The 22,670-nt window shown below is 35.7% G+C and overlaps 1 protein-coding gene across 2 annotated transcripts; it reads left to right on the plus strand.

Annotated features, from left to right (window-relative positions):
* The first annotated feature begins 773 nt into the window (after positions 1–773).
* Positions 774–22,467, plus strand: LOC103467698 (solute carrier family 38 member 5b). 2 transcript variants are annotated; one of them, XM_081609182.1, is made up of 17 exons: positions 857–1,009; positions 5,176–5,290; positions 8,943–9,054; positions 9,140–9,224; positions 10,008–10,123; positions 11,569–11,642; positions 12,839–12,931; positions 13,453–13,534; positions 13,653–13,735; positions 14,554–14,612; positions 14,706–14,831; positions 15,008–15,087; positions 15,159–15,259; positions 16,284–16,408; positions 17,742–17,886; positions 18,715–18,818; positions 21,334–22,467. In XM_081609182.1, exons 3-17 carry the CDS (start codon positions 9,014–9,016, stop codon positions 21,436–21,438), a joined length of 1,419 nt encoding a protein of 472 aa, XP_081465308.1. In that variant the 5' UTR covers positions 857–1,009; positions 5,176–5,290; positions 8,943–9,013; the 3' UTR covers positions 21,439–22,467. The 2 variants fall into 2 exon arrangements, with proteins under 2 accessions (XP_081465307.1, XP_081465308.1); XM_081609181.1 differs by lacking the exon at positions 5,176–5,290 and having other exon boundaries at positions 774–1,009.
* Positions 22,468–22,670: the final 203 nt, after the last annotated feature.

Genomic DNA, 22,670 nt, shown 5'->3' on the forward strand with positions numbered 1-22,670 from the left:
TGTTTCCACACCTGATAGTCTTGTAGACTCGGTTCGATTGTGGACAAAATTGAAACATTTGTTTCATTTTCAGCCGCAGCTGCACTGTAAAACGACCCAAACTAACTGAAAAACCTGTTCCCCCCATCGCCTGTGGAGGCGCTGCACCAAGAATCAGTAAAGGAATTGACACAAAACCTCTGAAGAAGACCAACGCCACTTCACAAAATGTAAACAAAAATGGAGCGGTGTCAGATTTTAGCGGCAGGATTTCTCCACTGATATGCATTACTGCCTTCCAACCGCATCAGAGTTCACTTGGACCGGACCGAGACCGAGGCTCTTAGACGGATCAGAGTTCGCTTTTTTATTATTCAAATTTGCATTCACACTTCCCAAACGAATAGGACTAAACAGGGCTGGTGTGGAAAATACCCTCAGTTAGTAACGTTGCATTAAACCCATTTTTACCCACTGGATGGCAATGTTTTAGGGTCAAAACTAAACTTAAAGCTTTGAAATAAAAGGAAAAGTAAATTTCTGTAATATCTGCATAAGCACAGTAATAAAGCACAACAATGACTCACTATTTAAGTGAAAATGCAGTTCTAAATCCACAGTCTTTATCTCTTGTTACTTAGAGGATGGTTAAAAAAAATAATGAACTATTTTGAAGCATATTAAAGGTTTATTTTTTTCCCCCAAAAATGGGATTGTTAAGCAATAGAGCACCATGTGTAAGCCTGAGTGGGGGGAAAAAGAGGGTGGCGGGGGGGAGGAACATTTTTACGCGCGTAGTCACTACCTCTTTCCTTCCACCATCTTTTCCTCTCAGCTGCTCGTTCTTTGCTGCAACGTTAGTTTTCTTTAGAAATAATACTTGGGGCATAAATCAGCCACCACATTTCGACGTTTCCCCTTCCGGCCTTTCACATCACATCTGTCTGGACTCGAGACGTCAACCTCTTCTGTGAGAGGTGGACATCAGCAGAAGTCTCTTCACGGCTCCACGTGTTTCAGCGTTTCCTCTGTAAGTGTTTCAGATTTAAATACGTGGCGAGGTGATGTGGCAAGAAAAAGAAAAGAAAAGGAGAAAAGCAAAGTAGTTGAATTTAGTGATAGAATTGGGTTAAAAAATAACATCCTCACAACCTTTATTTTTCTTTTTATTCTTTTTGTTAAAAGTATTAATTAATGCTGACTAGACTTACCGGTAAAATGGTCAGAGCAAAGGCGGGATTTTAAAAGACTAAGAAGTAGAAAATAATGGCTGCTGAAACAAAAAATACTTTGTTGAACAATTTTATCTAGTTGTACCATGAAGTCACTGATTCCTGTAATCAGAAGTGAAGTTTCTTTCAATTCCTACATTCACACCATGTGTACAGGCTCTGTCAATAAACAGCAAACCCTGAACAAATAAATGGAAATATGTGTTATCTTTAAGTTTATGCCTTATAAGACTGATATTAAAAACTCCACCAGCTGAGGAAACTTGCCTTAGATACAATCTGTAACTGAACGACATCTTTTCCAGCTAGAGTTTTGTGTCACAGTGAGATAAAGTGGGTGTGCTGTTAAAGCCTGTATCTCTGTTAAGTTGAACTTTATCAGCCAACTGAAATGTTATGTCTCACAAGTTGGTGCCATTTTTTTTTCTCTAATTCAAAGCACAACTGAATGGTACTCGTCTTCTTTCCATAATATCCACCTTGTCTTGTTTCCATAATATCCACCTTTACGCTGGAGTCCACTTTGTGTTTTATTATTTTGCTGACGTGTCACATAATGTTTAAATATGAAAATGTTTTATGTCACTGAGGGGAAAAGTGCTGAAAGACTTTCAAGCCGAGCTGTGGTGACATTCGAGGTATTGGTTGTTGCGTCACTTCCGTTGTTACGTGTCTGTAGGTTTCGTCGTTTGTTTTGAGAACCGCACCTGCAGCTGCTTAGTCACATGTGCCGCATCCTGAAAAAGCACTGATCTCCTAAGCTAATTACCATCGCCACGGCGACGAGCAGGATGCAAACCAGCAACCTCAGATGGCATTCTCTACTCTCCCACTTTTTTTTTCTTTGCTTGAATGGTCAATATTTAAATTTTCTTGTAAAATTGAAGATTTTTATTTTTAATTTTTTCACATTTCAGTAACTTTAGCATTGCAAAAACATAAAATGTTACTATTTCTGGTCTGGTTTTTAGTGCAAATATCTTAGTACACTTGATATAAGGAAAAAACTAACCTACAAGTAACTTTTAAGCAAGATATAGGAGCTTGTTTTAAGTAAATAATTTCTTAATATTGCTTTAAAAAAGCACTACTCCGATTGGCAGATTATTTCACTTATAACAAGAACATTTTTCCCATTTTCTAAGTTAATTTATCTGCCAATAGGACAAGTATTTTTTAATCAATATTAAGAATTATTTATTATTTAATAACTCCTTAATATTGGTGAAAAGTATTACTTCCATTGGCAGATGTTTTTCCACTTATAACTTGGGAAAATGTCTTGTTATAAGTGAAATAATGGAACTAGTCCTTTTAAAGTCAACAATAAAGGATTATTTAATGGAAATAAACTCATATCTCCCTGAAAAGTTACTTGTAAGTTAGTTTTTTTCTTATATCTAGTCTAAGATATTTCCACTAGACACTAGACAAAAATACTTTTGTGATTTTGTCTAGTGTGTTATGGGATAAAGTGGCATAAATATGGGCATGAGTGTAATCATTTATTGAATAAACACAGAAAACTAACAACGCACATCATTGTGAACACAATATCTTCACTGTGAAACATAGAGGCGGCAATAAAGCGGCTCAGAGTTGATAGAGAGATGGATGGAAATGTAGAGCAATCCTGAAAGAAAAGCTTTCGATTTGATGCTAGAGTGGAGGTTCACCTTCCAGAAACACAGCAAACATGCAGCCAAATGGACAACAGAATGGTTTCGCTTAAATCAAACACGACAAAAACAAAATTTTACCAAGTATCTTTGCCTAGTTTCTAGTGCAACCATCATAGAAAACTTGAAATAAGACAAAACTAACTTGAAAGTACATTTTTAGCAACAAATAGAGGGTAATTTTAAGTAAATAATTCCTTAATATTGATTAAAAAGTCATTGTTCTATTGGCAGATTATTTAACTTATAACAAGACATTTCTTTTCTGTGTTATAATTTATCTCCCAATAAAACAAGTATTTTTTAATCAATAGAAAGGAATTATTTACTCAAAATTATCCTCTATATCGTGTCAAACTCAAGGCCTGTGGGCCAAATCTAGCCTGCAATAGCTTTTTATGTGGCCCTCTAAACTCCAATTTACATCAATAAGTCCATAAATCCACAGAATTCATGCAAACTTTACACAAAATCCACATTTTTTTCCTGATTGTACGGCAAATTTTTCTCAAAATTGACCAAAAATATTGTGTTTAAGTGACTGCTGCTGGAGCCTTACTTGATGTCAAGTTGTAGTCCATGATCTATACTGCAATTAATAAAAAGTTATATTTAACATCATACATTAGCGCAAATATCGTAAAAATTTCTTACAGATATTTTAAAATTAGCATCACAAAATCCTGGATGGACTGAAAAGGTGCTCAATATCATTTCATTTTATTTTACTTATTGAATGCTGAAACCAAGAGCTATTTATTGATAGTTAAACAGTTTAATGGGTCCTATGAATATATTGTGTCACAACCGGCCCTTTAAGAACATTTAGATCTTTGATATGGCCCAAAACAGAAATGGGTTTCACATTGCCCTATATCTTGCTAAAAAGTTACTTTTAAGATAGTTTGTCATATTCCAAGTGAACTAAGATGTCTGCAGTAGAAACTAGAACAAATATACTTGGTAAGATTTTGTATTTTTGCAGTGTATTCATGTGTTCAAAAGGCCCAGTCAAAGTCCAGACCTAAACTGATTGTGAATCTGACTGCACCTCATTCCAATCTGGCTTGATTTTAATTCACTGGGTCAAAATTTCAGTCTTTTGGATTTGCATAGTTGGTTCAAACATATTCCAAAAAGAGCCTGCAGCTGTAACTCTTGTTGAAAATATTTACTCAGTGAAGTGAAGCTACGTGCAAATATGCACCACACCTCTCAGTCTAACAGTCTCAGTTCAGGTGGAGAACCAGGTCTTGCTAGGTATGAAAATGTCCTAAAAATTGTTTTTGAATGATTAACCCAACATCACTCCCTTAAAAGTTTAGATACCCAGCTGTTTGTCCGTCAGTCATTGAACAGCTGTAGAGATTTAAAACAGTAATTATTAGTAATTAAGTGGCTCCTGAAGGCGATTGGTTGCTCTGGATTCCAGGGTTTTTCCTTTGAATAACATTTTAAAAATAATTTTCCTTTCTCTTTATTATTCCCTACTTAGTATTGGTTTCTTACACAAAATCCAAATGAAATAAATTTAATTTTGTGGAAAAAAATTAGAAAAATTATTGGGAATAAATGGGTTGTAGCATATCTACACACTCCTGGTAAAGAAGGATTAGCAGATTAAAATAAATTTCATTGAGTAGAATAATCTCATGCTGAAAATGTAGATTATATAACATGTTATAAAAATATCAGCTTTTATTTTGACTCTGTTCAAGCATTAATAAGTAACAGGTTCATATAAAAAATAATTATTCCTATGAAATAAATGCAGTTAAACCACTTTTTTAAATTAAAACCTTACCTTAAATTTCCTCTCAGCCACTTTTCTAAATGGGAAAGACAAGAAAACATGCCACACATTCAAAGAAATAACCGGCTACTCAACAGTAGCTACAGTAAGTAGCCACTCACTTAAATCCACAGCTGATTAAAAGTTTAAAACTCTACCTGTGACCTCTCACTACTTACAGAGTGAAGAAGATGGTAAAAAATAAAAAAAAAAAACTTTAAATTTTCAGAGAACAGAGATGGGGGTGACAGGTTTTTCAGCTAGTTTGGGTCGTTCTGTGAAGTAATCGCTTTCTCTGAACACGGCCGGCACTTCATTGCCTTCACACAGCCATCAGTGTTTGCATCGTTTCAGCGGTAAGCGGATCCCTGCCTGCATACGTGCAGCTCTAACACCACCTGTGAGGGGTTTAACAAAGGGTTAAAAATGGGTGTTCCCATTTCCTGCTCCGGCTCTCTAATCTCCCTCACACTCTCCTTTCTTCACTACCAAGGAGCTTTGGAGAGACTCCCTGGAGCCACACTCCACACAAACACTGGTGGATTCTGGAAAACTTAGGCAAACTTCCATCAGGATTTATTATTCCATAAAGGAGATCTGCCTCTGGGGTAAGTTGCTGCTAAAATGTGTGAGTCCCATTGGTTTGTAGATGATGTGGAAGAGAAGGGAAGGGCTAAGTGTCAATCGTGTGTGAGTCTTGCGTCAGACAAAAGCCATGTGGCACACTCAGCCAAATATTAAGAATGATCTACTGTGTGTTAACGTAAATGTTGTTCTCACTGAAAACATTTTATTTAATGTTTTATTGTGATGTTTTTATAAAGAAAACACAGAGAGGGGGTATTTTGGGTCGGTTTAATTGCTATGTGTTATAAAAATAACAGGGCTACTATTGTGTTTTATTGCCTGTTATCCACATGTTCTGTATTGTCTGCCTGTGTAAACTCAAACTAAAGACATATTTGATGGCTCTGGCTCCTTGTTAACCAGGTTTGACTAGTTTGCTCAACCCTCCTCTCTTAGCTCCATCCTCATTAAAATATGTGAATCTTGCTCAGAGCAAACTTTGCCTTTTAAAGAGTCACAACCCAACAAAAGACTTGTTTAGTTGCAAACTGTTCTTGACATTTGGTATGCCTTTGGTGGTTTCGTGATTTGGCTGTGCGCTCTGGGAAAGTTACAAGGTATGCAGCTGAAGAAAGTGACTCCAACCAAAACTCAACCTCAGGCTAGCCTTCTGGGAAAGCACTACCCTGTATTTAGTCTAAACAGCACCAATTTACACTGCCGCTCTTTGTTTATCTCTGTAGCCGGCTGCTACCAAGTGCCAACTTGTATGGGTGGTTGTACACCCACAGAACAGATCATTATTCTGGTTTTGTGCGAAATTCTCGACGGCGGGTCAAGTCTGGTGACAGAGTGCCCTTTGGAGGTCATATGTGAGAAACCAGGGGGAAGTTTGACCCAGGAGCAACAGGGAAGTATCCCATGACCCTGGAGGGCTGGAGGACAGAGCTGCGGGTTTTCCCAGAGGTGTCCATGCCAGCTCTACGCATCCCATGGGAGATTAGGGCAACACGAGTCCTTGAACAACATTTGTGACTTAAAGCTGCTCCAGTCTTAACAGCAAGTAAAAATAACATTACAAGAAAATGGTTACCACAGGACAAGCCAACCGTAAATGATGGATGGATGAAACATTTAACATGCATAAAATGGAAAAAATAACAATCACAAGGCTGGATAATTTAGCTTGTGGTGGAAAAGTTGGATAGACTACATGAAACTCAGATCTGAGTCTCTTCTGTTTCTAGCTTGTGTATTTTCAGATATTCCTTTGTTTACTTATTTATACAGAGAGGTTTCATTAATCTTTTAAAAGGTGATATGCATGGTACCAAATTATTACTTGGTAAAAAGCCAACTTAGTAATTAATTACGTACATTTTGATAAGTTATTATTCAAATTTCTCTAAAAAATCAAGCAAGCCAAACTAAAAAACCAACAGAGAATTCAGAAAATTTACAAATCTCCTTAACAACCGCACTTTCGCCAAATGTGCAAACATTTTACAACTACAAGTTATAATCTCGTTTAGCAAACTGTTGAGCTATTTCTTACTATTATTTTATTTCTTTTACATTATCCTATTTTTCATCCCGCTCATTTTAATATTTCTCTGGGAAATAGAGTTGTAACTATTGTTTTATTACGGCTTTTCTTCATATTGAAATTAGCACTATGATATTGTGACTATATGTTTTGTAAAATTAGCTTTCTTGGGAATCAATGAAGTTATATATATATATATATATATATATATATATATATATATATATATATATATTTTTTTTTTTTTTAAGCGGCTCCAGTTGCTTAACTGAGGTTTAAACAAACGCCTAGCAGAAGTTCTTAGTTCTGCCGGTTTCTGTTTATAACATCTCTAAATTAGAAAGCAGAACTCTTAAAAACAAATGTTGAACTTCTTGGATCTACATTTTATGTTTACTGGAAACAGTGAGTCCAAAAGTACTCATACAATTAAACTTCAACATGTTTCACAGACGGGCTGCACAGTGGCGCAGTTGGTAGAGCTGTTGCCTTGCAGCAAGAAGGTTCTGGGTTCAATTCCCAGCCCTGGTCTTTCTGCATGGAGTTTGCATGTTCTCCCTGTGCATGTGTGGGTTTTCTCTGGGTACTCCGGTTTCCTCCCACAGTCCAAAAACATGTCTATCAGGTTAATTGGCCTCTCTAAATTGCCCCTAGGTGTGAATGTGTGTGTCTCTTGTGTTGTCCTGCGACAGACCCCGCCTCTCACCCGGAACGTTAGCTGGAGATGGGCACCAGCAACCCTCCCAGCCCCACTAAGGGACAGGGGTGTAAAGAAAATGGACGGATGGAGGGATGGCTGTTTCAAAGACATTTTTTGTAGCAGACAAACACAAATTAGTGCATATTTGTAGAGCAACCAGAAACCAAGACTTTACCATCCACCTAAACTAGCAGAAGCAGCCAAGAGATTCACAGCTCAGCAATAAAGAAACTTAGTGGTGGTAACATCATGCAGTGGAGATATTTTCAGAGTTCATGGGAAAATTGAGGTTGCTAAAAACACAACAATCCCTGAAATAAAACTTAGAAAAAAACTTTATTCTGGGGTTGGTGTTCCAGCAGGAAAGTAAAACTGTTGTGAGTTTTACTTTCCGTTTAAGGGACAGACTTTATTCACCATGTCCATCTTTAACCTTTGATGTTGTTGACATTAAAGGCATATTTATGTGTTATAATGGTACAATCAAAGTCCAGAGCAAAATCCAACTGATGATCTTTGTAAATACTGGGAAATTATTTGTGCTTTCCATCCAAACTGGCTGGGCTTTAGCTATTTTGAGAAGAAGTAACAAAATGTCACGTGGGTGAGTCCAATAAACTAATTTCTTAAAACTGCACAGTCTTTTTGGTTTGTGCAGTGTATTATTGTTTTTTGTGTGAACCTTTATATTTGCCGCTGCTGTTGCATTGGATTTTTTACGGGACAATAAAGGCCGTTTCTATTTTATTCTATTTCTATTCCAACCAGGAAGTAAAAACTGTTGACCTTACTGAATAAGAAAAGGCTTTGCGTTCTGAATTTGTGTTTCATACAGAGCTTGTGGTTTTCCTCTGGTGTATGAACAAAAGAAAAATCACTCTTACACTGCAAAAACACAAAATCTTATCAAGTAATTTTGGACTAGTTTTTAGTGCACTTTAAATAAGACAAACTAACTTAAAAGTATATTTCCAGCAAGTTGCAGAGGCTTTTTTAAGTGAATAATTCTTAATATTGATGAGAAAATACTTAACTTTTAATATAGGAAAAAATTTCTTGGCATATGTAAAAATGTGCTAATGACAGTATTTTTTTGCAGTGTAGGCAGCTGATGATACTTGTATTACCCTTAAAAGTGTGGCACTGTTGGATTAGCTTTGTATCAGGAAGATAATACTCCTACTTCCTATAGATAGATTTCAAGATCTTGTCTCAACTTTAGCAGGTTAAACGAAAGAGAAGGTGATACATTCAGTTGTAATGTAAGATACACCCTGTAATGTTTCAAGATTAAAGATAATTTGACTTAGTTAGTGCTTTCATTGTGTTTAAATGTCCAAATCAATCCAGCTGACACTAAAACTTCCCCGTGCATAAGTGATTTTATGATTTACAGGACCTTCTTTTGGACACGTCAATAATGGTGCGTTTGTTTCTCTGCTTCCAGTCATTTCAAGTTTCAAAGACGAACCTTTCATTCGACCAAAACCAGCCCAACCACAGCAAGAAAAAAATAAAATGGAGCTTCAAAAGATGAATGGACACAGCAGAGATGACGGGTGAGTGACTCCACGTGAGCAAAAATGACGATCAAGTTCATCGAGTCCATCTTAAGTTAACCCTTTGACTCTTCCTTCATTGTAGGTTTGATTCAGTTGAAACCATGGAAGAAAAATCCGAGTTTCTCCCACATAAAACCGGAGTAAAGAAAGAAGTTCATTTCACAGATGTGAGTTTCGGGCTACGTTTATACAGCAGCTGAAGTGACACAATTCCTTTTTTTTTTTTTTTTTTTTTTTTTTTTTGTCAAACTGGATTTTTTTTTTTTTTTGGCGTGGTTCTTCACATTTTATGTGTTCTCCAGGGTGAACTGCAATAGACCTGAAAGTGTCCCGCATGCGCAAGAGGGCGCAATAGCGTCACAAATAGAGCGCGTGCTCAAAGTGTCGTCATATAAAAGACGAAGACGTGTTCAGTGTTAATAATGGATGCAAGCTGCCGTTAAAATCTAAAGGAGAGGAAGAGGAAGAAAAAGTGCTCAGTGTTTGCGGAAGTTAACGTGGATGCTAACGGTGGAGCTTAGCTTACGATTTTGAAGTTGTTGTTCGACCGCAGCCAGCATATTAACAACTTAATCCTTGTTATCGTCCGCCATAGTTGTTGTTTTTCTTCCCGCTTGGGTGTATCAGGACGCAGAATAGTGATAACTATCGAGGATCAGTGACGTTCAGATCGGTAAATGCGACCTGACCGCATTTGAAAAGATCGAATACGTATCGGATATCCAAGTGGCCTGGGTTGCATTTAAAAAAAAATAAAAAATCCGACCTGTGTTGTTCAGACTGTCATGAAAAGATGAGATTCAGGGAGGATTACGTCAAAAAAAAAAAAAAAAAAAGTCGGAATTGGATCCCTTCAGGCAGCATTGTGAACACAACCACATATTTCTCCTTCATTTAAAATGTTTTTATTTTTTATCAAAAAGAAACATTTTCATGTCCTTTTGTTTCAGTTTGAGGGAAAGACTTCGTTCGGCATGTCCATCTTCAACCTTAGTAACGCCATCATGGGCAGTGGAATCCTGGGACTCGCATACGCAATGTCCAACACAGGAATCATTCTGTTTATGTGAGTAAACTAAATAAAATGGTTTTATACGTCTGCTCAGTGCACGGACTGAAAACAAACTACACGGTGTTGTATTTCATCAGTTGCTTGTGATATTTATTTTATTTTTGGTGAATCCCTGATTGCTCTCTCCAACATTACAGCATGACTGTTTGTCATGTGAGTTTAAGTGAGTTTGTTGGGAATTATGTTGTGGACTGAAACACATTGAAGTAAAATGATTTTTAACAAAATCTCCTTATTTGAAAACATTGTCTTAACTATTTACTGATAGCACATTTTACATTTTTTCTTTTGAATTTCAGTCACTTTTTTATTTATTTTGTAGTACTTTTATCTCAGCTTTACTTGCCACTTTGTGCATTTTTCTTTATGACTTTACAAATAATCTTTTAAAAATGTAATTAAACATACATTCTAGAATAGTAGATAGACACATAAAATTGAGATTTCTTACGATATTTCCATGCAACTATGTTTGTCCAAGATGTAAAAAGATAAATAGGTAAATTATTATTATTATTAAATACCTATAGTGAACATTTCTTAAAAGTAAATAATTTAATTACCATTGTTGCTAATCCTACTGCTTTTATTAAGTAGGAATAACAGCAGTATTCCTACTCTGGTATGAATACTACAGTTTTATAATATTTTATAAAATAAATGATTTTATTTATTAGCCTAATAAATAAAATTATGTTATTTTTTCATAATAATAAAATGATTGTATTACTTTAGAATATTTTATTTATTGTAAACATATTTATAATAATATGCATTTTTATAAATATTTTATTATAAATGTATTCATAATAAATTATTTATTAAAATGTTTTATTATGAAATAGTATTTTATTTTTAATAAAATAATATGCATCATCCTTGCCATTCTCAATAACATTTACTAATAACAAAAATAATAAATATGAGACAGACAGATGGACAGATAGAGATTTTTGTACATGTGTCATTTAATCTACTTTGATACCACTGAGATTTACACTCCAGGTTATTAGACAAGCTTGTTAAAATTATTAAAGTTTCGTTAAAATGTTTCTGTGAAGTCGTGTTCACCTTTCTTGGAATCCTGTTTATGGTTCAGGTGTAATGTAAACAGTGTTACACCATGAACAGCTTTACTACTGGTCAAACTCTGATCTGTCAGAACCTACGTTAGAGCAGACAGCTCCTGTAAATCAGATTTAAATGGTTAAATATAGAAACCCGATCAGGTCCAAGGCACGCCTCCCTGGAGCTGGACTGAACCATGTGGAGGAGGTGGGAGATGGAAAAAACAAGCTGCTTCTTTTCTGAACTAAAATGTCTGTTCTGAAAAGATAATCTCAAGAATTATAAAAATGGTTTACTCCAAATTATTGGGGTTTTTTCTGTCATATAAGTTTTATGATTGAGTGCCAACAGATGTGGTTTTTGTCTTTCAGAATCCTATTAGTGTGCATCGCTGTTCTGTCTGCATATTCAATTCACCTCCTGCTAAAAAGTGCCGGAGTTGTAGGTAAGAGGCTCGACTAAACTTACATACCTTTTCCACTTATGCCTTAATATATAGAAACTTTTTTGACATCCCTGGTAAAGATTTGTAAAAGCCAAAAAGTAGAATAATCTCACTCTGAACTTTTTAAAAAATATTCAGTACATTTATTCAGTATAGGGGGAAAACATCTGATATTAAGAATAATATTTATAAACAATATTTTTTTAAAATAAATGTTACTGAAGCAATTTTTAATTCACATGTTACTCGATCTGAGTGTGTAGAAACTTTTATTTCATGACACACAAGTTTGTTTCCCAGGGGAAGACTTAGGATGTGACACTGAGACCAATTTCTTTTAGCTGCTCTTCAAAATTGGAAAGACAATCGAATAAGCCATTGAAATATGGCAGGGAATATTGACAAGAAAATGATTCCACGACCATATCTACAACCAAAACACTAATTAAAGCCAGGAAATCATCTTTTCTGCCCTACCATCTCAAAGGTAAACATAAACCCTGCTGAGTTTTAACTGGAGATGTGTGAATTGGTAAAATAGGACTAAAATTGTTATTTTTGCCAAACATACTCCAGGTAAAGTTTGGTCTAAAAATAAATGGTGGATTTAATGAATAGAAAAACACCTCGTTCCATTTGGTAACAATGGCGGGGAATCTGTTTCGCTTTGAGCAAGTTTTTCTTCCAAAGACTCTGGAAACCTGTAGAGAGTGCTTGACATCATAAACTCTTCAAATCTTTTTAAATAAGCACTTGGTGGCATCTTCCAGCAAACTAAAAACTGGTCACCATTTATTCTTACAGAAAGATTTTGATAAGGACAAGACTAACATAACAAAGGTCATGAACATGAAGGAGTCTTCATGAATGTTTATGACTGTTGTCATGAAGTGTCATTCGGTAAATAATTACACTTTTAATGCAAAGTTGATTCTTTTAATGGACTTTTAATGCAACTTTGTTTTGAAAGTGTTGTTTACCAGATAATGCAAAGTTGACACTCAAAATTGACAAGAGATTTTTTTTCCACTACTGAAAAACCTAACAATCGTAGCTAAAATCAGTGTGAGATTAGTTTTCTGTGATAAAAGATACTTTTAAGCTCTTTAAAACATCTTTAAAAAATTAAAAAATGGATGACAGCAAATTGGTCCCTGTCAGGGGTCTTAATATTTATTTCCATGGTTGGTTTTCAGGTATCCGTGCATATGAGCAGCTGGGAAATCGAGCTTTTGGACCTCCGGGAAAAATGCTGGCTGCCATCATCATCACTGTGCACAATATTGGAGGTATTCTTTGTTCATCTCTTATGCATTTCTATAGTTTGTTTTTTTTAAACCAGATTTTTGTTGTTCCTATGTCAATTTTTAATACATTGGAATATAATTGGAAAAAATTATTTATTCCAGTAACTCAGTTTACCAAATGCTCTTACCAAGTATTTTTGGTTTACTTTCTACTGCACATATCTTAGTACACTTGAAATAAGGCAAAAATAACTTACAAGTAACCTTTCTGCAAGAAATAGGAGCTTATTTTAAGTTAGTAATTCCTTAATATGGATGAAAAAGTAGTTGTTCCACTGGTAGGTTATTTCATTTATTTCTAGGATTTGTTCATCAATATTAAGGACTCGTTTAAAACAAGCTCCCACATATTGTTGAAGCATTACTTGTTAGTCAGCTCATATTCTAATTTAATGAATGTAACTGTATATATTTGAATTAAAAAATAAAAATCATACTTTTTGCTGTCATAAAATAAAGCATACACAAATAAACAACATAACCTTGTTCTTATGTGTTTGCAGCCATGTCCAGTTATCTTTACATTGTAAAGTCGGAGCTCCCTCTAGTTATTCAGGCTTTTCTTGGTAAACACGGAAACACAGGGTGAGCATTTATTCAGATTTCGTCTTGGTTCTCTCATGGCACCTTCAGTTTTTTGTTGTTATCATTTTTGCTTGATTGATTTCTGATTTTCTCATCTGTTTGTGTGGCCGAATCTCAGAGAATGGTTCCTGAATGGAAACTATTTGATCATCATTGTTAGTGCCATCATCATTCTTCCCCTTGCACTCATGAAACGGCTCGGTACGTCAGCCACTCTCACCTTCTTTTAGCCGCTTTTCCACTGGCACGTCGCGCACTAACCGGTTAACGTGCAGTTAATACATTAATTTACAGTTAATGTTTTCATCGACGTCCTATTTCTTATTGACTAAACTAAAATAAACCCAGATATTTAATTTTGTCTTGTAGAAATCCCCCGTATTTCAGAGCGGCTAGCTGCTAGCAGCGCTGCTAATTCGCGGTCATACTGAGTAGCTTTGATAGCAGAGAGCATGTCCGCCGTCCATACCTAAATGCTTCTTCTTCTTCTTCTTACTGAAATTTATTGGCGGTTGTCAAAAAAAAACATAAAAAAACAAACAAACATTGGATGAGCATTACTGCCACCAACCGGTAAGGTGTGTGGACCAGCTAAATGCTAAATGCCGTTTGCAGTTTTCAGCGACGTAAATCATGAGCCAATCGATGAGTGCGGTCATCTGTCAATCAAATCGCTTCGGTGCCGATCCATGTAATTATAATTTAAAACAATGCATTGACTTATTTTCGTCGTATATTGTCATGTATGCTGAACTGACAGTTTCTCTAAATGTCGCGGGCATTTTAATGCGCATGTGCACGCATGCGTACTTATTGCATGTTTCCCATTCTGACAGAACACCGGGATCAAACCGGTTAGAGGCGGTCTAGTGGAAAAGCGTCTGCTGTTTTGTCACTCCTCATGCTCTTCTCATGTAGACATTTTTGTTGTCTCTTTTCATGTCTCATTCTGAAAGTGATAAAAAATAACTTTATGCAGTTTTAAATAATCATGTTATTTTCTTTGTATTGCACTCCAGGCTACCTTGGCTATACAAGTGGCTTCTCTCTCTCCTGCATGGTGTTTTTCCTTATTTCAGTGAGTCAGCAAAATGGAAAGGAAAGAAAATAAACAGCTGTTCTCCTGTCAAATATTTGTCTTTTAATAAATTTGTGGATGCATTTTGTCCAGGTCATCTACAAGAAATTCAGCCTCCCCTGCTTGTTTGATGCCAGTAATGCCACAGCCCTTCATAATGATACCTTCTTAAAGCTTAATTCAACATGTGATGCCAAACTATTTACCATCAACTCTGAGGTCAGAAAAACACCACATTGCCTTTATTGCTGTGTGTATTTCATGTCCTGCTTTGCACAGGTCATGTACAGACCAGTGTGTAAAGTCAACAGTAGTGAGGCGTCTTGTGTCAACAGCAGTGTTGGGAACATCTGAACGCTGAGATTCAAGCTTCGTCTTTGTTTTTTGGCGTTTAGGCAGCGTACACCATCCCGATCATAGCTTTCGCTTTTGTCTGCCACCCAGAGGTGTTGCCCATCTACACAGAGTTACGGAAGTAAGTCAGGACGTCATATTCAGTCTCTGCTACCTAAAAAAGCGATATTAAAGTTTTTTTCCTTCTTCCAGTGCCAACAAGAACCGCATGCAGAAAGTTGCCAACATCTCCATCCTGGCCATGTTTGTTATGTATCTGCTGACAGCTATCTTTGGTTACCTCACCTTTTACGGTAATATTTTCTCTAAAGCTGCAATATGTAACTTTTATAAATATTATTTTTTATGTATATGCTAAAACAGACACTATGTTGTGACAGCTGAGTGTTTCTCAATTATTGTCTGTCAGATCTGATCATATTTAATAATTTATCTGTACTACCCACTGGCTCCACCATTACATGACCCAAATATTAAAACTATGGAGAGCCATTTCAGCCAAAATGAAATAAATAAGTAAATGGCTTCTTTATTCTTATTCATAGTTAATTATTTATACAGTTATTTATTATTTTATGCATTTATTCTTTATTTATACATTTATTTATTATATTTATTTATTACCTTATTTATTCATTTATTTGTTATTTATTTATTTATACAGTTATTTGTTTTTTTATTTATTTATTCATTTACACATCTATTTATTTAGTTATATCAATTAATTAATTTTGGTTGAAATTGCTCTCCATACAGTAGTAGCTCATTTTATTATTTTAAGTTTCAAAACAAATTCCAAATACATTCCATTAACTCAATCAGTAACGTTTAATCAATACTGCTCAGTCAGAGAAAAATGCTAATTATCCACAGGGATGTACAATTTTACAGTAAAACTTTTAAAGTGATAAAAATGCATTTTTTGACAACTTCTTCAGCTTGCTTTTCAAAAAGTTTATAGTTTTACATTTTAAATTTGCAACAATATTGCTTATATTCCAGTTTGTCAGAAGAGATGAAAACATTTTACATTTACAGTAAATAGGCTTTGTCTTGTAAAGTTATTGTTGGTAATACTCTTATAAATAAGGAAAAACCTAATTTTTTAACACATCAGAATGAAATAATCAGCCGCAGGACTTTGAAACAACCATTTAAAGAACTGCTTATTTCAAAGAACCAGACTTTTTGACACTATTTGAGAAGTACTGGTGTAGCTTGAGACGATTCACTGTCAGAACAAATATGAACACTTATGTCTGGAAAAGTGTAGGAACCCTAAAATTGAGAAAAGTGTTTTGTGTCGTCTCTGTGTAGCTGGAGCCGAGGCAGAGCTGCTTCACACCTACAGTAAAGTGGATCCTCTGGACGTCCTGATTCTCTGCGTGCGTCTGGCTGTGCTGGTGGCCGTCACTCTGACCGTCCCTGTGGTTCTGTTCCCAGTAAGAAACACTGGACAATTATTCAGATGTACAATAATAGGTCCCACGTATCTAACACATCGACACCAAAACACAAAACCGATAAGCAGAAAAACAAACCAATCATTTATTGGTGAAATATTTACTTTTTTCTCAGTGACTTTCTAATCCACTAAAGCTCTTTTCTATGTTTAATCTTTAGACTTTGAGAGGTTTTAGGTTAGCACTTAAAAAAACTAAAAAAAGAAAAAAAAAAACAGGAGTGGGAACTATTTCCCAGGATGCTTAGCGGCATGTTTTTGTATCCTGACTTTTATTAAAGCAAATGTTTATTAAAATACAACTTAATGATAATGTCCTGATCACACCAAATGTCTTTGAGTAGAATTCATTGTGATGTTTAATAAAATTCATGTTCAAATCAGAAATTTTGTTCATCCAGTTTGAAACAAGAATTTAAATGATCCTAAAGTAAAATAAGTAGTTACTTTAACTTGATGATGTGAGTGAGAATAATAGAGAAATGTGGCTCTTTCCCCAGGTGGGGGCATTATTTTCTTGCTTAATGTGAAATTCTTTTTTTAAATTTAAATTGGACCATTAAGGTAAAACCCACATCTCAGAATTAATGAACATAAAAACCAATGTTTAGACAACTTGTCTTTTGTTTTTAAATCAACTCCATTAACATATATATATATATTAGCTTATCTGACCTTTAATCTACCATCTATGCTAACAGGGTTCTGAAACTGACATGGTTACTACAAAGGAAATAGGAAATAGGTCGACTTCCTTCAGCCATGCAGCGTATCGACTCTGGGGAGCTCCTGTAAGAACGTTTGCATCTTAGCTTACAGATGCAACAAGAAGTTGTGAAAACGTTTCATTTTGTTCACAAGAAGTAAAAAGAAAACCGACTGTAGATGACACTAAATTAACATTTTGCAGTCAAAATAATTCTACCTTTTTTATAAGTGAGGCTAGTTTCTTGGAAATATTTAAAGTGAAGTATCAATATGAGTTTGATGTTATCAGATAATCTCAATGTGAATTTAAGGCCTGCATGTAGCTTAGCTTAGCATCAGTGCAAGAGCACAGTAGCCATTCAAAGGAAGCACAATGTATGTAAATATCCTTAAATATTACGCATCTTTAATTTATGTAACAAATATACACAACAAACTTAAGTCGGGATTTTGTTTGTGCTAAAACCAAGCAAATTAATGAGTTTGTAAACTGCTTTATCATTTCTTTAAATGTTTTATAATTTTTTTGCACAGTTTATGCTCATTGTTTGTGTTTGAAAGGAACTGATTTTGTTTTCCCTTCTTTTTACCTCTTTTTGTTGTAGATTCGCAGAGCGGTGCTCCAGATCTTCTTCCCTGATAAGCCTTTCCACTGGGCCAGACATGTCCTCATTGCATTCAGTCTCATCTTTGTGGTCAACTTGCTCGTTATATTTGTCCCTTCAATCAAGGACATCTTTGGTGTCATCGGTACGTTCGCACTGCGGGGGAAAGAAATAGGAGCCTCACTGCAGATACTATAAAGTTCAGGTCCACCTCATTTAATTAGAGTATTGAAAAGTAAAGGATTATAGATTTGAAACTTAATTTAGATTTTTATGATTTACGGCTGATAACATACAATTTTGTTCCTTAAAAAATTTAAATATAACATGAGACCAGTAAATAAAGAGATGTCTAAATAATCTTGGTAAGAACTGCAGACTTGACACCGTCCACAATGAGGATAACTCACAGTCGTCATTGCTAAAGAAGCTACTTCTTCAAAGAGCTGTATCTAAGTACATTAATAGAAAGTTGAGTGGAAAGAAAAAGAGAAGATTTTGTTTTTATTTTTAAATATTTTCACAGTTAGAGGTGAATTGTGGCGTCATATCATCTATTGGTGTTGTTCCACTGTGTTTTCATTACGTCTCTTGTCAGTGTAGCCACAAGTTTTAAAACACTTACAATTTAGTTCTGCTAAAAAACAGCTTTGTTGAGGTGCTCATTTAAATTTGGTACCTATCCACATTACCAAAACCTTCCAGGATCTCAGTGGCCTTTAACTTGGTCTGAAACAAAACCCTGTAGAGAATCTATTAATTAAAACTGGTTAAAAAAAGAGCTTAAAACTAATCACTCTTAGTTTAGTGAAGTTATACAATATAAAATCCTCTCTTTTTGAATTGGAAAACTGATATAAGTAAATTTTTCAATGTTGTAAAACTTCATTGTCAGTGCTTTACTTATATTCTATAGTCAAATTAACCATTTACAATAAAAATCCTTGTTGTTCTCCGTTCTTGTCTTGTGCAGGAGCCACTTCGGCCCCCAGTCTCATTTTCATCCTGCCCTCCATCTTCTACATCCGGATTGTTCCTGAAGACCAGGAGCCTTTGAAGTCAAAACCAAAGATTCAGGTATGTATCTAAGGCTACGTTCACCCAGCAGCAGGGGAGAAAGTAGTTTTAAATTCTTGGGGGTACTATGACAAAAATATATATATATACATACATATTACTTCTTTGTGTGCTTTGGAGTTTCTGTGCTGATTAATTTTTTTGCGAAGCAATAAAAGCTGGTAGCTCTTGAATTGCTACAAAATAAAGCTGTATTTCTCTCAGCCTACTGGCTGCAATGTTGACACCTTGAGATGCTATGAGACCTAAATCCTGAACATCATGGCATGGAGTGATCCTCGTTTTCCATGTCTGGTTTATAACCATTCATTTATCTTTTAAACTGGTTATATTGATCCTGTGTCCAGACAGAGGGATAATCAGTAGCCCAGCATCATGACCTGTTTGTTCTGAAGATCCTGCAGCTTTCACTTCTCTTCCTAACATGATGCCTCCTCACCCTGACTCTCATGCTGACAGGAGGAACCACAGAGCTCTGTTAGGTTAAAGCTCATCTTGTGAAGTTGGGATATTTTTCCTCCAACAGGTCCCAGAGGAATCACCTCAAACCAGATGTTGGACTGGATTTTATTTTAATGTCATTTGTGAAAGTTAGAGCCTCATTTTCAACAGTGGAGCTATAAAAGTTGAAAAAGGTTATCATTTTGGAGAAAATCTCATCAACATCAATAATTCCACTAAATAAGAGGCAAAAAACAAGAATGTTTGATAGAGGAAAATCCTCTCAGACTCTGAGCGACAGCATCAAACTATTTTTTATATTAGACAATTAATTTAATTTCACATAAATATCGCGGTAGAAGCCATTTGTTTGTTAAATACTTTATGAAAAATATATACCGTGTTTGATGTTTGTTGTAAATGACTTATAGTCACAAAGAACGAGGTAATTAGTCCAAGTTTGTGAACCCATTGATGTTTTACAGCCGCTCCCCTCTCTTGCAGGTACTGCGTACCCCCGCTAAATCTTTTAGGGGTACGCAGTACCCTGCCGTACCCCCTTACTTTCACCCCTGACCAGCAGGTCTTGATGCTTAATTCTGATTATTAATTGTTGGTTTTTTTTGCATAGTCAGTCAGACTACTAACTAGAAAATTTATAAAGAAATTTAAAAGTGGCCTGCCAAAGCTTGCTTGTCGGTTGGAACCCAGCATTCTGATCCTGAAAATGCTAATGTGAACAAAAATGTTCAGTATCATGTGGAGTACCATCATTAGGTTGACTAACATGTATGCAAACATCTAAAATTTGCTAACATGCTAAGGTTAGCTCTAATGCCGTCAGTAGTGTGTGTGGGATCACCACTTACTTACTATGATAAACATGGCTCATAAATAATTAAAAAATAGCTAAAATGCTTATTTTAGGTACCAGTTTAACGTTAGCATGAGGGCTATCACTAGCATATTGAGCCACTAGCATTGACTAACAAAATAGCATTCAGTGTGAATAATTAGCTTAAATGCTGTCAAGAGCATGTTGACTTACTACATTCAGTATGCTCAGCATAGCTAATAATTTTTTTTTAATCTGCTAAAACGCTTATTTGAGCATAGGTTTTCGCTCAAATAAGCGTTGCCATGATAACGTCGCCATGGTGACTCGAGACGGCAAACGGAAGTAGCAGCTCCCTTCTCCAGATCGAGCGGCACGTTTTGGTATTTATTGTGGGGGTGCACGCAGCGGTTCGAGCTTCACGAAAGTGGCTTTTGGGCCAAGTTTTTCGCCTATTGTGATGAAACCCGACCGCAATGAGACTTCCGTGTGAAAAAGTTTACGACGACCCCCATGCGCAGAAGAAAGTTGACGACAGATAGCAGCGCCCTGTTTACGGAAGTAATAATGGATGGAGACGTTTACGGATCGATTCTAAAGTTTACTCAGCAACGAGAGCCGACAGTACCGTCACAAAATTATAACAAGACGGAGGGAGGTAATAATAAGAAACCACAACTAATAGTGACGGCTTTTTGTGGAGCTTCGACTGTAATTTATATAGAGAAATCTGTTTGGATGCAAAAATAATCAGCACCAGAAGTGGTTGGATTGTGATGTGACCCACTTCAGTTACACAGATTTCTGTCATAAATTTATGATCATAATTTTCAGCCATTATTTACATCCTGATTTATCATTTCTGGTCCAGAATTATGACGCATTTCTCACATCAATGAGATGAAAAGCCAAATAAAATACAACATGACTATTCAGACTGCAGACGCTTTGAAACAAATTAATGCCACATGTGGAAGAGACACAGATCTGATATTTATTTGGGTGAAGAAATGGGAATTAGGCCGTTCAGACTAAAAAAGTTGTGTATACGTCACATAAGTGCAAAAAAAAAAAGCAGATTTGGGTCGCATTTACCTGCTCTGTGAATGTAGGCTTAGTGAAATACTCACTGTGTTTTATGTTTGATTTATTGTTTTTTAAATCTGTGTTTTATGTTTGATTTACTGTTTTTTAAATCTAATTAATGGGCACATGATATTCTCTTTATGTCTCCTGCAGGCCGCATGCTTTGCAGCATTAGGATTCATCTTTATGATCATGAGCCTGTCATTTATAGTCATCGACTGGATTTCTGGAAAGTCCCAAAGCGGAGGCGGCCACTAGCTTTTCGCTAGATATGCTGTGACAGAACAAAGGTACAACAAACAGAATGTCAACCAAAACTTTCCCAGAAATTATCATCCCGTTCAGCTGAGATCCGGTCCAGAGTCTGGAGACTTTCAACGAAGGAAAAACAAACGAAGAGCCTTCGCCAGTGTCGAAATCAGGAAAATGTTTTGACGTGTGATGGCACAGAAAAATGTCCTGTTGAGGAGGAAGGAGCACAGGATGGCACGACGTTTGTTCTGTCTGAGTCCGCCGCCCTGCCGCAGCTCAAAGTCAGGGTGAAGGTGGCAGCAAGAGGATGAATGAGAACAGCATGACTAAGATGTTCCACGGAATAGTTCAGTCACTGCCAACAGCCCTCCAGTACACTTCCCTAATATTTCAAATTACATTTATTTACTGTTTCACCAAACAAAACAGAATAGTTTTGATTAGGTTCTCCTACATTTGTCTTGAAAAATATTAAGAACAATGACTGCATTTCCACAGAGATTCTTATATTTGGTAAAGAAACAACTACCTATGAAGTGAAGTTCAACTAATGTGATATTATTTTTATGTCTCTTGTTGTGAATGATGTAAAAAATTACTATCTTTCAGGCAGAGTCTGAGGTGACCAAATAATCCGGTGCAATATGCAGGATTTTGCTGCTGTTCAGACAATTTGCTGGAAATCATGTGAATCAAAATGCAGAAAAATGTTTTTGCACAAGGAACGCAATGTTTTTTGTTTTTTTTTAATATTAGTTTAGCTGCAGACCAAAGAGTGTATTTATGCAGTTATACTGACGGAGAAGTTACCTCTTTTTAATTTATCAGGTGTAAAAGTAGAGCCACAAAGCATTCAGTGTTACAAAGCATGTTTCATCACGTTCAGAAACGTTTCAGTATGTTACCCATTGATAAGGTTAAAATAAAGGGTTTTCTGTGAAATTGGTCCAAAACATCTGTTACCTTTGTGAAGCAACCTGTTCATTTTCTGACTGGTTTTTACTAACATATCGCAATAAAAATCTTTTGTTTCTACCTGTCTGTCTTTTTTAATCCACATATGCCTTGTTTTTTCTTTTCAGAAAATTCCATAATACCGTCTTCAAATTAAGATATGTGCAAACATTGAGATTACTCTGCAACATGGCAGTTTTGAAAAATCAGATGATGATGTAGAAGCTTTTGGAATCACTTAATTGTGAAGACACACCTCTGGGTGCATTTTAACACAAAAACAT

This window comes from Poecilia reticulata, chromosome 7, assembly GCF_904066995.2.
Source record: "Poecilia reticulata chromosome 7, P_reticulata-male-v2, whole genome shotgun sequence".
NCBI classification, from domain to species: domain Eukaryota; kingdom Metazoa; phylum Chordata; class Actinopteri; order Cyprinodontiformes; family Poeciliidae; genus Poecilia; species Poecilia reticulata.

Bases quoted from the DNA above. Each gene is read 5' to 3' on its own strand.
- LOC103467698 (XM_081609181.1), top strand. From the start codon at position 9,014: ATGGAGCTTCAAAAGATGAATGGACACAGCAGAGATGACGG. The intron at 9,055-9,139 runs GTGAGTGACTCC...CCTTCATTGTAG, and splicing joins GGACACAGCAGAGATGACGG to GTTTGATTCAGTTGAAACCA. The intron at 15,088-15,158 runs GTAAGTCAGGAC...TCCTTCTTCCAG, and splicing joins ATCTACACAGAGTTACGGAA to TGCCAACAAGAACCGCATGC.